Consider the following 16,524-nt stretch of genomic DNA (forward strand, 5'->3'; position numbering starts at 1 on the left):
AAATTTCTTTCTGTCCTTAAAATATTTTTAAATTTTTAAAAAAACATTAGAGATCCAAAATTAGGTTATGGCAGGTTCTATTGGATAAGAAGAGCTTAATGGTGGTTGTTTAGAACCTCAATATTTCCTGAAAAAATAGTTCTAAGCCAAAAATAATAAATCTAACCAGATTTGATTTCGGGTTTTCGGACCTTATTTTGGGTATTTTGAGTTGATGAATTGGTTTACGAGTGTTTCAAGGGTGTTGGCAAAAGCCGTCTTAATTTTTTAGAATCTAGGTTTGTAGACAACACGTCGCCCTATGAATTTTTTTTCTTAAAATAAATAGCAATGGATAACAAGTTGTCTACCTCTTTAAAAATTTTAAAAAATATAGAACCAAGCTCAGGCTTGTGCGCCTGTTTTTTTTTTTTTTTTGCCCTCATTTTTTTTTATTGTATATATATAAAGTATAAATTTAAGAGAAAAATATTATTTAATCCATTTGAGTCCATGACCTGGATCACAGGTTTAACAAGTTAAGTCACAACACCCAAGCTATTATTTAAAAAAATTCTTTTTTAATATGTCTCTTTTAAATAATTTTTAAATTTTTGTTTCAATTAATAAATTACTCATCAATGAATTGTTTGTTTTTTTATTAACCTTTTTTTAATAGAGATTTTTTTAAAATTATTTTGTGTGTGTTTAATTTTTGAAGTGATTTTGTTTATTCATCTATGATTTTTTTAATCTTTTGTATATGAAATTTATTTTTAAAAATAAAAAAATTATTTTCAAATAATATTTCTAATATGTGCAGCGTTGTAGATTTTTTTATTTTTTATTGTATTCAAGTAATTTAATGTGTGTGTCTATTTCTAGTATTGTTTGATTATATAAACAAATATTTTGATTAGCAAGATTCCGCAAACACAACCGGGTAATATCTCCTCTTGCATTAAATATCTTGATCTACATATATTTCTCAATTTTTTCGATTTTATTTTTAGTGAGCGTTAATGATTTTTTTTAATTTATTAACATTAGTTCTCAATTTATTTGATTATATATATGTATAAATTTTTTAATTTATATTTAAAAACTTTTTTAGCAATAAAAATACATCAAAAAAAACTTACATATATAATTTTTTCTAATAAAAAATATAAATATTTCACCCGCAGTGAAGCGGAGTTCACGCAGCTAATAGACTAATATAAACTGTTACGCGTGTATCAAAGTTTAAGATGAAAACTGTGATTTTTCAAAACTCACGAGTACATTTTCGACAAATGCTAGGGGAAAATTTTCCTAATTTTAATTTAGTCAAAACCTTGTATTATTCATCAGCAAGGTCTAAAATCGTCTTTAGATCGGAAATTCTGTATAGTTAGGACAACAGATGATTATGGATATATGATTCATGTGAAGGTTCATCAGTGGTTTAGTTTCTTTCTCCAGTAAACCTTTTAACTGCAAATACCAGTCCGAAATAGCTCTAAACCTACTTGCCATTCACCTATTCAGCATCACCTGGAATCTTTCATAAAGGGGCATGTGTGGCATTGAGCTAGAGGACCATGGCAAGCTCATGAGGGCTTTTGTATTTTGTTGTTCAGAATTGAAGGTGTTAGGTACGGCCCTGTCTGGACAAATTTTACAGACTATTTATATGGATACTATGAGTACAAAATCATTTCTCCTTGTGTCAGAATCTCCCTCACTTTAAAGTCTTTCTTTACACTTCATGTAGAAATTTGAAGCTGCTGGGCTCAAAATCTGTTTTTGGCAGAGAAAGAACTAGAAAGTAGGTATTTTCTGCGTTACTGCCTTCATCATTGCAGTCTAACTAGCGCAAATGTTGAAGTTTATCTATGAATAATAATGCAATGAGAAGGTTGCCACTTGCCACTTCGTTCAATGTTTTGCTTTTGGTGTAAATTGTGGTTATATGCATATTATACCTTTGCCTAAGATCTGAACATCAAGCAACTAAATCAGTACAGAGCTTGCTCTCTTGCAAAAAGCATTTAAATGCATATGTCTAAAGCTCAGATAACTGGTAGTACAGAAATAATAAAAACCAGGAATAGCTTTAGACATTTGATCCAATGTGGCATGAGATTGTCACTTCAAAATTCTAACACATTCAACAAATAAAGGAGTATTAATCTGACTAAATAGAAAAACCCCCCAGAGTAGAAATTACTAAATTAGTACTATCTTAACATTCTCAACTACAATTAAGATTCTGAAGGAGCTAAGCGTTTTCACAGAAACAGGAGATACTACTGCTAAAGGGTTTACAGAAATAAAATGCAGGATTAAAACATCTCCATCTTTTAGTGATAGCAAACGCAGAAGGACCGACAACGACAGACTATCTATGCTGTGATCTATCTCCGACCTGAAGAGCAAAAATTTGTTAGTTAATAACTTTCTTTCTGAAGCTACAGAGATTTTTCTGCAAAAGATTGAAACCTGAGTACCATTCCAAGTCCAGCTAATTGAAACACTGTCAAGGGCACAATCAAAACACAGCCACGAAAACTCTTCTATATAGATAACAACTTAAGTGTGATGCATTCTGGTTCTATGTGAGGTGTTGGTGGACTCAAAGTTCAACATGGTAATTCATGATAACTGTCCAACATATGTGAAAGAAACATAATATTTCATGAAACCCTTTGCTGTAAAATTGCCACTGGATATAAAATCTAGTTTCATTATTTCCAGTTGAATCATATTCAACTGATGCTTTTTTTAAAAACCTGATATGAATAATTGAGCTACAGACAAGAGAAGCTTTAAGAGATTCATAACTAACATAGTTGATGATCAGAGACAACTTCCATACTCAAATCTTTTGGAAAATAGAAACAGCTAACTTGACCTCAGTAGGTCATGCGTCACCATCTTGATATTCAGTTAAATAAGATTAATGCAGTCAACAATGAACACAGACATACACTAAAAAAAAAAACCTTAAAACAGAACAAAAAATGTGAAATGATCTTATTTTTTTGTGTAATTTACCTACCTTTGGATTTTCTTGCTTAAGATTTTAGCTTTTTTCTGGATCTTCCGCTCTTTATGATCATACAGCTAGGTGAATCAGAAGCAGGCTTGGAAAATGAATGGGACACTTCTGGTTTTTGTTTTGGCAGTTTAGCCAAGAATTCTAGATAATCTTCATCCTTCCATGTCTTCCTCAAAGTGTCCAAAATGGTTACTGCTTACTGAATCAATACTACCAGCTGGGTAGTCCATTTCCTTGTATATGGATACAGAGAACCTGGAATTTCCCTTGTATTCAAAAACTAGCAAATCTCCTTTCTTAAGAGAGTAAAAATCTGCAAAATCTTGCCAGCCTTTCTGAAACCTAACCATACCATCAGCAGGCTTCAACAACTCTATTCTCCATAATGTCCCATTTCGATCCTCAAGTGTTGCTGACTTTGACAAAACATTTCCAATTTTTCTCAGGAACTTTCTTGGAATCCACTGACAATGAACATAAATAAACGATAAAATATTTCATGTTGAACTTCATTTTGTGCTTGTACAGGAAAAAACATCTATTAAAGAATACTTACAGGCTTGTTTTCAGGAATGTCATCATGGATTCGCTTGATGAACCGGTATTCCCCGGGTTTAAACAATGAGCCATCCCCCTCTCTCTCTCTGCTAAACCCCATGTTTTAACAGCTCCAAAATGCATGCAAAGTGATCAGGGCTTATGGTAAGTGGACTGAAGTAGTTGAAGAGCTGGGGTCTTTGGGGGGTTCAAAAGATCAAGAGCAAGCAATCCTCTTCATTTTGAAGAAAACAAGGCATTGTCTTTTAGTTCACAGTACTTGGTCTTGAATTGCAGGACATAAGCAAGTGAACATGCGAGTCTTTCCTCTTTCTCGTTAAGGTTCTCCTCTCTTTTACATGTCAGAAGAACTACTGCAATAAAGTAGAAAAACTGCATTTCTGCAGGTTTTGCATAAAAGTACAACTTGTTAGGAGTCCAATGAAAGGTAAAGTTGACAATTTGGCATGCCAAGATAGTACTTTCAATATTTATTCGTGAACTACTAATGCCCTTTACTGTCTCCTTTAATTTCCTGTTTGTGGGTTGGTAGAGATCAGTCCTGCTGTTCCTTCAGCTGAAAAAGAAATTGTCTTGCAGTGGGACAATACTTTATTAACTAGCATGTCTACGTCTGTATGCATGCATGTGCTAAGGTCATATGTTTCAGTACATGAAACAGTAAAGGGCCTTGTTCAAATGTTTATGATTCGTCTACAATTGTATGTAACCATGCAGCAAATGTACATCTCTTTGAGTTACTATTTCATCATGGCTGGAAACCGAGTAAATAACAGTACAATTGCACTGGGATTTTCATCAGAAATTGTTAATCTTGGAGTATAGTAGGGTAAAATAGAAAGTCTACAACCATCCAATCATCTTGATATCATTCCCTTGTCTTAAATGATTATGTGGCAAGCCCAATTGTGAGCTTTGGTTTTGATTCTCCATTTTGTTTACATAATAAATGTCTCAGATCGGTAATTAGAAAATGGGGTTCTGAGAAGGTGGATTGACTAGGAATTGAGAGATAATGCCATACATTCATACCTTCTGCCTCTATCTTTGCAACTCTCTTCTTCTTACAGCCACAGTTGATTCCTCATTTTCATCATGCTTGTATTGTATCCAATCTCGCATTATAGAATACCTAGTTTTTGGTAAGCCTACTGGTTTTTCTATGCTGTGGTTATTTGGTAGCCTTTGCCTTGTATCCTCTTTTTATATATCACAATGGCTCTTTTTTCCCCATGTTTTTAGACATGGTTGCTTTCACTCTTAATAGTCTAGTCTACTCTATGCATATAATTCGGTTCCCAATACACATACAAGGCATGATTTCCTGCCAGAACATATACAGGTTCTGCAACCTTCCTAGGAATCCTCATGCCACTCTTAATCTAAAATCTTATAGGGCAGTTCAGTGAATGATTTGGTGAAAAATGTCATTTACAGCTTAATGGATAATAATCGATGCCCTTCGGGGGAATTTTGTTTTTCTACTTGCAAGTAACAAAGCTTATTAACATATGAACCGAGGATGAATCAAGCATTGAGTTTCTTTTTAAATAAATCCCTAGTCAAGTGGTTGATAATAGGTAACACTAACTCAACAATTACCTTCTCTCATGGTGACATTTTAGGACTGGACTTGGTTTATGTTTGTCATAACAGGATCACTCTCTAACTAGGTGAACAACAAAATTTGAAATGCTTCCTTAAAATGATGAGCATCAGAGTGGAGATGGAAGTAACCTGTCTCAAAGTTAAAAACACAATTTGTTTACAGGTAGGCTAAAAAAAGAAGTAAAAAAAGAACAGAAAGGAATTGTGAGACGGCTAGAAGACCACTTAAGTTTTGCGCTGCTGTTACCCTTTCTTTACACCTTTCAGGTAGTCTGCTCTTATTCCCCACAACTGCTCAACTACTACTTTCATGTCCGGTCGTTCGGTGCGAACGGGTGCTGCACACTGGATTGCCAAGGCAAACATTTTGGATAGTATCTCTGCGTCCACCACTTCTTCCATATGCGGGTCCGCCATGTCCACTACATTTCCTTCCTCGTACTTCCTAAAGACCTGCACAAATTACCACATGAGATGAATGATCTGGTAAGTTCACAGATGATATTGTACAGAATGGTAGCTGCATTCAGGTGTTGAGAAATTCAACTAGCAAATTACACCAACAAGAACAAAATATTCAATTTGAGGGCATTTGTTTTGCATAAAATACTTTACATGAAAATGTTTTCTTATGTTTTGTTTCTCATAAAATATTTCAAAAAAACTAATCAACTTCAAATATTTTGCAATCAACTTTTAATCTTAGTTTATTTGTTAAAATATATTTATGAAGTTTTATAAAATATTTTACAAATAATAATCTCAACCACCACCACATCATAACCGTAACACATTATCATTATTCAACTATATTTGTACTTTTCACATCATCACTTACTAAACATCATAAAAAAATTTCACATGATATTTTATGGGAAAACATTTTCATGCAAGAGATTTTCCATCCGTAAAATATTCTACGCAAAACAAACGCCTCCTAAGAAGCAGTAATGCTCTAAGAAAAAGAGACAACATGCTGTTTTGAAAAATATACAAAGGTTTTCAAGGAAATACTCTGATGTGGTTAGATATACTATGCCCACAGATATAAAAAGGGGTCTTTCTTAAGAAACTCCCGGGCAGCAAACTAGAACTCTCAGTTCTGCTAGAACGTAGTCTGGGAGTCTAACTGATCTTTTGCGTTGGTATTGCTTGTTAACTAGCTATCCAATATAAACAAGAAGCAATTCATCTTGCAGGCTCAACACTCAATGTTAGCATAACAACCTTGTGAGGAACAACACATAAACTACAGTTTAGAAATCCCCAGTGACAAAATAAAATTAGACAACCACATTATGTTCGTTGATCGGCACAAAGGAAGCCAAAACATTAGAGATTACAGGCTGAGACTGGGGTCCAGCGTAACTCTTAATGAGAGCTATTGCTGAAGTTGGGAAGGACAAGGTCTTCTTGAAGCCTGATTTAACACTTCTAGTTGCTTTTGAAAAGCATGTACCAGAGGCTGGACCTGACTAAAATTGGCTTCTAGCCACACAAAATTTTGACCATCTCATTTACAGTGGTGGAGGTCGCTACTATCATCATCCATGCTCATTTACCAAAGGCTCTGTTCTATGAGGAACATGATTTTTATCCTGGGTGTGGTAATTGTACATGTTCTGTCCTGACACACTTATTAAGTGCAATAGTAACCATAAAATAAACAATATCAATTTACAATATGTAAAGCTTACCCATCTAAGTGTCACCCGCTCATCAGCAGGTTTCTTCATCTCCACAGGGCGCCGTCCTGTCAGGATTTCCAGAAGTAAAATCCCAAATGAGTACACATCACTCTTGGGGGTAAGTTGATAGGTCTTCATATATTCAGGGTCTAGGTAACCCATTGTCCCCTTCACTTTGGTTGAGATATGAGTTTGATCAGAGTCTACTGGACCCATCCTAGCAAATCCAAAGTCTGCCACTTTGGCTCTCATGCTCTCTGTCAAAAGAATGTTGGATGACTTCACGTCTCGATGAATTATTTGCTTCTCTGTTGTGAGATAAGCAACATAAAAGAAATTAATTAGATGACTATTATACAAGGAAGAGTAAATGCAAAGAAATATCCAGACCCAAAAGAGCTCTCTGTGAGATCACAGGGTATCAATTGGGTGATATCAAACACCAACTTTGAGAATTTAGATATTTTCCGCAGTCTTCTTGAAACTATAGCTTTCCAATATATGGTTCAGAGATTTATTTCCTCGTAATGAGATGATAATTGGTGAGAAATGCATTTGTCAAAAACAAAAACTAGGATCTTGGGATAGGTGTTGAATCAGAAGAGGTGAGTGACCAGGCGCGTGATAATGATCGGCAGCATTTTGATATGATAAACTTCTTTTGTTGGAAACTTAGATTGACAGTTAGGTAATTCCATCTTCATAACTTTCCATCAATATTCCAGAGGAAGGGAGAGAATAAAGGACACTGGTCGCCCATGATATTAGAATGGATGAGATGACCTTCTGGTGACTTCTCTGACCAGGACATCTTCTCAAACTGAGGAAACAACAAAATAAGAGAATATACTGGGTTTTACATGTCTGGTACCAGAGGTGGGAGTGTTTAGTTAAGGAAACAAAATGAATGAAGTTTTTTATGCTAAACTGGCAGACTAAATCTCTCATGGTTGGTGCGCAAACAAATTCTAATCATCTAAAATTATTAGGAAGCTTATGAAGCTTTGAACATATAGCTTGTTAAATCTAATCAATTCTCCTAAAAATATTATTGCCACCAGTACGTGTGCAAAACCCAACCATATACAGTAATATATTTTAAGTGCTCTTCTTTGCTTTCTTGGAAGGTCATAATTCAAGTTGAATTGGCATTTCAATGCATGAAATTTCTCAGAAATAATGTAACCAACTGACAGATTTCTAACCTGCATATAGATGGAGATAAGTTAATCCATGAGCAACATCAATGGATATTTCAAGCCGCTGGTTGAAATCCAGGATTTTGCCATGCAGAACTGCAGGGAATTGTAGAACTATTAGAATAAAGGTTGTTGTTGATTGGAACTTTACCTCTCTTATAATTGCATATGCTTACCATCCAGATGTTCTCTGAGAGTACCATTGGGCACATACTCTGTGATAATAAGGCGTTCATCTCCTTTATCAACATAACCAAGCAACTTCACCAGATTCCGATGATCAATTTTGGCCAGAAGTTCAACTTCACTGCTGAATTCAGTTTGTAAGTTCACAAAGTATTCCTGCATAATGTTTTCACATCAACCAACGGTAGGAAAATGTGAAACAATGGCGCAATCATCATGAAGGGTATTGCGGCTTACCTTCTTTGCTCGTTTTATGGCAACCAACTGACCGTTGTCTAGTTGGGCCTTGTAGACAACTCCAAAGCCTCCTTCGCCTATCTGAAGTGATGGAGAAAAATTACGTGTGGCTCTAGCAACCTGACTCAGATTGAGATGAACTGATCCTAATCTACTGAGTTTTGGAGATGGAGAGAATCTAGAGGGACTAGGTGGCACCCGATGAGGAGTGGACAGCACTTTTTCAGAAGCAGGATTCACATTGAACGAGGGTACTGAATCCACTGCAAGACCATAATTGATTGAATTGTCAATTAAATCATCGAGAAATGGTAAAGAAATCAGATGAATACAAAGTAGCAACATAGCAAAATTATTAATACAAAGTTGCTAATGAACTCCCTAATCATAAAAATGTATATATCTATTTGGTGAACTCACAAGTTATAACTTAATGATGTCCTTAAACTTCAAATATTTGAGATACAGATAAGATCATTTTAGACTCACGTGAGTTTGGATCCTTTTCAAGAACAGTGTGCGTGGCTGGTTTCCTTTTCTTATATAGACACGGGCAGAGAAAACCACAACACATAACAACAACTCCTGCCACTGCTAACCCAGCTTTATGGGGAGTTGAAAGAGTTTCTGGATCATCCTTCTTCTCTTTTGGAGTATCCCGACTAAGATCATGACTTGTGGATTCTTCTCTACCCTCCTTTTGCAAAAGATTTCTTTCTCGCTTCAGAGGAAAGTCAGCTGCCAAAACAAGAGTAAATGAAGAACTTATGTTAATTGTTGGGAATTGAATATTGGCTAATTTAAACGAGGTACAAGCTTACAACAATGAATCACTGGACTTTTAAATCAGAAACCTAAACATGAATCTTAGATCAGCGCATACCTAAAGAAAGGTCCGGGTCCAATCCACTGGAGCTACTCCCAAGGTAGTCCTCAAAGATACAAGCATTTACATCGAGGAAATGGAAGGCCTTGCAAAATGATTCTTTGTCTTTGAGCTCCCCATTAATGTAAAACAATTCATGACCGTGAAAATTTGAATAGGCTATATGATCAGAACCACAAACCTTTGAATGTATAGAAAACCTTGAGGCCAGTATAATCGGAAATTGCACCAATAACAATAGAATCAATGCATTCATAGCCATCCTCAAAGAAAAATTGTGCTCCGTTTCAATCTTTGGGAATTTAAAAATGATGAAAACATGTCTTTATTCTGCAGAACTGCAGAATATACACAAAACTGCAGAAATTCAACTAATATAGCTCACGCTTTCATACCCAGAGCATCCAACACTAGAGAAAACAGAAACACAAAAGCAACTTGATGTTTAAAACCCACAAATCTCTATGTTCGCAAGTTCCAGCTACCCTAATTATTGACTATCACGATGAGACTCAGCTGGATTGCTCAAATCTCACCCCACCAAATCCACAGAAGACAGCAGTCCAGATAACAAAGTAACTGAATTCGAACTGCTTAAACAGGCAAGTTCAACTTCTCCCTGTTGCCACAAAATCCAAATATTGTCTCCAAAACCAAGTTCACCAAATTGAAAAAAAGAAAAAAAAAACTTTCCAACCCTTCCAAATTTGTTCTAAACAACAGACAAGTTCAATCCCTAGCAACAGCCACAGAATCCAATCAAAGTTCTTCACAAACTGATCACCAAACCACCAAATATTCAAGCCCCAGTTGCTACAACAGTTATTGATCAAAACCCCAGCTTTCCAAAATATGGCAAAAACCTCAAAGTGGAACCAAATTCTCTTGATTAACTGAATCAAACCCAGATGGTAAAACAGCCAAACTTCACAACCCAACGCTTAAAAAACAACATGCCAAAGTAGTTTAACTTGTTTCACTCCTGACCGCCAAGAAAAGTAACAACCGCAACAAAGAGCAGAAACGGCGTTAAAAAAGAGAGAGATGGCTGTGTTGGCAGAGGAAAGTAAAAGGACAATTAATACAAAAAAATAAAGCAATAGATTAACATCGGGAGTTTGATAGATATCTTTTTAAAATATATTAAAATAATATTTTTTATTTATTTTTAATATTAATATGTTAAAATAGTTAAAAAATATTAATTTAAAATTAAAAAAATCAGAAATTTTGTAATGTCAATGCGAAACGATACTTAACTGACCGGTCTTTGTTATGATTATTGGTCTGGACAAGAAAACAAGAACAAATATGATTCTTAGTTATAAGACTCGATTAGAGATTAATTTTTGTGGGTTAATCAAGTTAATCTATTAATCATAAATTAATACATATTTTATTTAAATAATATAATTTTTAAACTTTTTAAAATAAAACAATATTATTTAAATATAAAAAACCTAGCTTACAATAAAATAGAACCCAAATTAAGCTATAAATTAGCTCATCGGATTTATACGTGGATTTTTTTATAATGTCTTGTCATTGCAAAAGACAAAGGTGTAGGAGTTGGACATTATTGACCGTTGGAAAACTCGCGGCATTTGCCTGGATTCCTCCTAAAGCTCTAAGTGTTGAAGATGGAGATTATTGACCGTTGGAAAGTTCGTGTGCTTTGCTAGGATTCCTCTGGGTTGCTTGCTCGTGTATCAGTGAGTTATCTTTGAATAGAATCGATTGTTATGATTTGTTTGGTAGATTCAATGATAATCTGTGGTCAAATATTTCGGATATTCTTTTGTTTTTATTAACGGGGTCAAATATTTCAGATATTTTTGAATAATTTATATATCAACATGAATTTTTTCCATGGATTTTATGTTTTAAACAAAAACAAAGAAACTATTTCCCAAAGGGAAAGTTACTGTGTTGTAGACACATATTATCATTCATTGTAATGGTAAAACTACAAGGTTGCCCTTGCAAAATAAAATCATTGAAATAGATATTGGGGGTAATATTATATTTTCATGATGAAATAATTGTTTTTATCATAATTTTTAACACATTTAAATTACTACCTTGGCACTAGAATAAAAAATATTTAGGATTTTATCTTGGAGGAATTTAGATACTCTTATTTTATTCGGAATACTGCAATTACTTTGATAACCTTGTAGGGGTATTATTCTTTTATAAGTGGTTTTTTTTTTCATTATACATTGGCTTTGTTGTAACTTTCAAGGTTAATCAGGATGTTATTATAATTATCAAATATTAAATATTATTTAAAAAACAATTATGCTAGTACCCACCAGTATATAGAGTTGTCCGGCTATCAAATGCCGCTTTTCAAGGCAGCGTTTGAAAGATCTCAACGCCATCTACATAGTAATACAGCGTGTTTTTCAAGATTTATAGTGATTTATCATTGGTGGTCATTTTTTTTCCTTCCTTTTCTTTCTCTCCTCTTCGAGTTTTTCGCCCACCACTTTACAATTTTTTTCAAAAAAAACCTTCAATTTTTTCTCCCTTGACAATTTCCTCTTTGGCTTTTTTTTTTCCTTTTTTGCTATCAAATCCTATCCTTTCTTTTTTTTTGCGCTATTTTTTTGTGGTTTTTTTGTTAATATTTTGTCAATGATTTTATCCTTTAAAATTAGATTAGATGGGACTTAAGTTTTTTTATTGAACTCAAATCCAGAGTTTCACAAATAGCAAGTTTTAGATATTCGATCAGTTTTGAAGGTTTGCCAGGGTTTCTTACGTTTTCCCTCTTCTTTTGTAATTTGTTTTTTTTTTTAAACAAGTTTTTCTTGAATTTATTTCTCTTTATACTTTATATTTTTATTATTTTACATTTGGCCTATTTATCACTATTTTCCCCCTTTATCTTCATTTTTTTTGTAATGTTTTTGTAGTTTTTCCTCCTTTTGTTTACACCTTTTCTTTTGAAAAAAAATATTATTTTTTATTCTTTACACTTTAAATATTTATCACTCTACACTTGGCCTATATACATCATTATCTTTGTTTTTATCTTCATTCTTTTGTAGTTTTTTTATCTTTACTTTTTTTTTTGAAAAATTATCATACAAAGGTAAAGGAAATGACATTTCACTGTAATAATTGCAACATTGTCCTGTATTTCTATTATGTTCAAAATTAACTTAAAATCTTACATATCTTTATTAACGCATATGATCTTTACTGAAGATTGGCCTTCTTTTTAAGAAAAAAAAGCACAGGATGTTTCAAAACTTATTATTTATTAATAGACAGACATTATTATTATAACATCGTTTTAACTACAGCCCTCTGATTTCCTATATTTTTTTATATGTAAGCATCAATTTTTTTATTCACAATTATATTTTTTATGTGATGTTGAAAAAACACATTAATAATACCTACACACTAATTATTTTGCATTTTAAAAAAAAATGAACATGCAACTAGACGAGTCGAATGGATGTGTCAACACCTTTTCTTGAATTTATTGCCACCGATTGTTCTTCTTGATTTATTTAATTAAATGAATGCACATGCTTTTATTTATAATTATAATTTTTTTTGTAAAAATAAATACATCTTAAAAGCTTGTATATTTGTAGTTTTTTCTTTAAAAAAACTTATCTGGCCTGTGGTGAAGCACAGGTCAAATAACCAGTCTGCATTTAATCTAAAATGATATACTTGTGAGATTTTGTTATTCAATATTATTTTATATTCAAATCCAAAATGATAAACTTAAAACAAATTCGTATATGGCCATCTCAAAAATTGGTATTGATTAGTTAAGAACCCTGAATTTTTTTTCCTAATGTTATATGAAAATTTTGCATAATTTTGTAAATTATTCATCAAAACTTTTATAAGTTTTCATTACATCTATTTATTATTTTTTTTAAATAATAATATGTGTTTCTAGGGCACCTGTTAAACATTATCTAGACATGGCTTGCGTAGAGCATGTATAATCCACGCATCAGTCAAATCTTGGATTTCGAATGGGAGGCTTAAATTTCTTGAGCATTGATTGATGGGACAAATTTCGGACGTTTAAATTATTTCCTGCCTTTTCCTAATTAAAGATAGTAAAGTTATTCTCATCTTAGCTTTTAAATATTCATTATAGTTGGGTTTTAATTGAATAATTTTTTATTTTTAATATCAATATATTAAAATTATTGAAAAATATTAATTTTATAATTTTTCAAAGAAACTCATTTAAAATTTGAAAGTTACGTCATTCAAAATACTTAGAATATTCAATGCTTTCAAATTAATCGATATGAGAAACTTTTTTTGTGCCATCTTTCTTAGAATTCAGAATATAATGAGTGAACTTGTAATTAATGATAATAAAGTCCTTTTACATGATTTTTAGCAAAAAAAAATAAAACAAAATGTGCTAGGCAATATAATTTTTAAGATATTTACTCAATAGTTAAAAAGATTCGTGAGTTGAAATCACTTATTCAAAATAATTTATTTTATTTGTAAAAGGAGGGAGTTTTAATTGGCATGAAAATTGACATGTAGTCGTTTATTATTATCGATAAAAAAAAAGGAGCAAAATGATTGAGTGTCAAAATGATTTTCACGTGGTTTTGAATATGTTGCCAGGGATTAGTGTATTATATTTTGTGTATTTGTTGTTATGGTCAAATATATTTTTTTTAAATATTTTTTATTTGAAATGATTTTTTTAATATTGTTTACTGTTAACATTAATACATCTATATCATCAAAAAAATACACTAAAAAAACTATCAATTTAATATATACACTTTTAAAATGCATTAAAACACAAAAATAAATAGTGAGTTAAATGAAAACAATTAAATGTTTTGTGTGATAGCATCCCTTCTTCACAAGACCACTGTATAACAAAGATACCAATTGATTCGCACAAAATCACAAGAAGCACATGGCGCAAAAACTTGCAGCATTATTACTTCATTTTCATCCATAAAAAGTGGTGTTATTAAATGTAGTGGACCAAATAAATGCATTTGGTGACCTACCAACTTGTTCTTTGTTAAAGTTCGAGTTTCATATTAAATAATAAGATAAAAGTTAATATGACAGGACTCGATTAACCTGGTGAATCAATATATGATTTGATCTGCTTAATCAAAATACTATTTGAGTTTAAAAAGGAATTAAATTGATGTTGTTTAATTTTTTTAAAATAAAATCTTTAAATAACATTAGTTTAGATTGACAAGAATTAACCCGCTTAATCAATGAGCAAAATCTTGAATTAAATCATATACCGGATCAAGTTTAATAAGTGATCAAGACTAAATTTATAAGTAAAAGTTAGTCCAAAATGTAATAGATTATAATTTATATAATACTCACACCATATAACACAATTGAAAATAACCCATGTCGATCCTCAACTTGATGAGAAGATATACAAGAAATGTAGGAAAGGAATGTTGCCCAAAATTCACAAGTAAAATTAGACAAATGAGAAAAATATGTATACTTTATAAACAAGAAATATAATAAGAATATAACAATTTGCAACCACAATAAAAAAAAAAAAAGAAGGCTAACATGCTCATTAACAAACATACAAACTTGTATAAATGATTGAATAACAATCCTAACATGTAAACTAATGTTTAAGATTAAGCAAAAGAAGTGCTTACTTATTGAATTATTTTAAAATTAATCAAGTTTTATTAATGATTAATTATTTATTTTTAAGATTTTATTGCTTCTTATTAAGTGTAAAGGGAATTTTTTCAATAAACCTCATGAGATTTCAACAGTATTATTTTGTTCAAGTAGACTTCTAGATAAGGTCAAATAAACTCAAATGTCAAAATTTAGAGAGGAAGTAAATATTCAAAACCAGAAGAAAAATGCTAATAAATTAGGTGAGGAATGTCAAAATAATCACGTCGTCCAAATAAATGCATGCATTTTATTTAAAATAGAGTAAAAAAAAAAAAACTCTACAGGAAGTGCAACGTTTTTACTTGTAATAAATGCATGCATTTTATTTGAAAAGATCGTTCTAGTTTGTCTTGATTCTTCGATTATTCTCTTTTCATGCAAGTCTTGTGGACGAGGAGACGTGACTATTTTAAGCAGTGAAGCAGAGACCGTGGGTTTGCTAGAAAAAGAAAATACACACCATGACGAAATCTCTGAGGAATGACTTCACACAAACTTCATCCGGATTTGAGAATTCAGTAATCAAGATCTAGTTAGCATTATATTTGAAATTAAATGGATCATCAAGTTCATCCGATTAAAATCCAGTTAGATCAACTTTGAGATATGAAATAAACTCAAAACAACATCCTGTTAATTATTTATTAAAATCTAATAAAAAAAATAGATTAATCAAATGATACTAAATTAAATAGTTAAATTTTCATAATCAACTTCGTATTGCCGTTTCAATCAGAGATTAGAAATGATTTTTGAAGTTGCAGAGGTAAAGGCCGGGTCAAAAATTGACTGATATTAATATATCAAAATAATCTAAAAATATTAAAAAAATAATAATTTGAAGCAAATAAAAAAATATAAAAAATTAATTTTTAAATAAAGATATATAATGTCATAACTTTTATCTATATTTTTCACATAAATATATTTATCAACTTCGTTGATTTTAAACTCATTTGATAACATTACTTTTAAAAAAATTTCATGTCATTGCTTGAGTGTTTGTTTCAATTTATGTAATAATTTAACAAGCTTATAAACTTTTTTTTTCTTGTCTATTAATAACAAACCTCTCAAATTGTTCTATATATACTTTTTCATCAAGATCACAATTTAAAAATGCTATTTTTATATCTATTTAATGTACTTCAAGATTGTTAATAGTTGCGATGACTATTAACATTCATATGAAAGTTATTACGGGCATGGTTGAACATGTGTTAAAATAATCTACACCTTATCATCGTCTAAATCCTTTAACAACAAGTCTAATTTTATATTTGTTAATAATACTACCGGCTTTTATTTTGAAAATTGATTTATAGACTAATGGTTTATTTCCAAAAGAAAAATCCACTAGTTTTAATATATAATTATTCATTATGAATCTTATTTTACTACTTATTGTCTCCTATAAAACTTCCAAACATGACATTGCCTCAT

At 31.7% G+C, this 16,524-nt stretch overlaps 2 protein-coding genes across 3 annotated transcripts; both read right to left on the reverse strand.

The window, feature by feature from the left end:
- Positions 1–3,174: 3,174 nt before the first annotated feature.
- LOC133674002 (B3 domain-containing transcription factor VRN1-like) lies at positions 3,175–3,680 on the reverse strand. Its single transcript, XM_062094966.1, has 2 exons — positions 3,579–3,680; positions 3,175–3,486 (listed from the first exon to the last, which is right to left on the reverse strand). Exons 1-2 carry the CDS (start codon positions 3,678–3,680, stop codon positions 3,175–3,177), a joined length of 414 nt encoding a protein of 137 aa, XP_061950950.1.
- A 1,586-nt stretch (positions 3,681–5,266) lies between these two features.
- LOC133674463 (calmodulin-binding receptor-like cytoplasmic kinase 3) lies at positions 5,267–10,487 on the reverse strand. Of its 2 annotated transcripts, XM_062095572.1 has the most exons (8): positions 9,566–10,487; positions 9,382–9,469; positions 8,988–9,236; positions 8,499–8,761; positions 8,252–8,417; positions 8,082–8,171; positions 6,886–7,184; positions 5,267–5,641 (listed from the first exon to the last, which is right to left on the reverse strand). In XM_062095572.1, exons 1-8 carry the CDS (start codon positions 9,644–9,646, stop codon positions 5,432–5,434), a joined length of 1,446 nt encoding a protein of 481 aa, XP_061951556.1. In that variant the 5' UTR covers positions 9,647–10,487; the 3' UTR covers positions 5,267–5,431. The 2 variants fall into 2 exon arrangements, with proteins under 2 accessions (XP_061951556.1, XP_061951555.1); XM_062095571.1 differs by having other exon boundaries at positions 9,382–10,487.
- Positions 10,488–16,524: the final 6,037 nt, after the last annotated feature.

Source organism: Populus nigra, chromosome 15, assembly GCF_951802175.1.
Source record: "Populus nigra chromosome 15, ddPopNigr1.1, whole genome shotgun sequence".
Classification (NCBI taxonomy): domain Eukaryota; kingdom Viridiplantae; phylum Streptophyta; class Magnoliopsida; order Malpighiales; family Salicaceae; genus Populus; species Populus nigra.

Bases quoted from the DNA above. Each gene is read 5' to 3' on its own strand.
- LOC133674002 (XM_062094966.1), bottom strand. From the start codon at position 3,680: ATGGGGTTTAGCAGAGAGAGAGAGGGGGATGGCTCATTGTTTAAACCC. The intron at 3,487-3,578 runs GTAAGTATTCTT...GTTCATTGTCAG, and splicing joins ACATTCCTGAAAACAAGCCT to TGGATTCCAAGAAAGTTCCT.
- LOC133674463 (XM_062095571.1), bottom strand. From the start codon at position 9,646: ATGGCTATGAATGCATTGATTCTATTGTTATTGGTGCAATTTCCGATT. The intron at 8,418-8,498 runs GTAAGCCGCAAT...AACATTATGCAG, and splicing joins CCATAAAACGAGCAAAGAAG to GAATACTTTGTGAACTTACA. The intron at 8,172-8,251 runs GTAAGCATATGC...AATTCCCTGCAG, and splicing joins TCTCAGAGAACATCTGGATG to TTCTGCATGGCAAAATCCTG.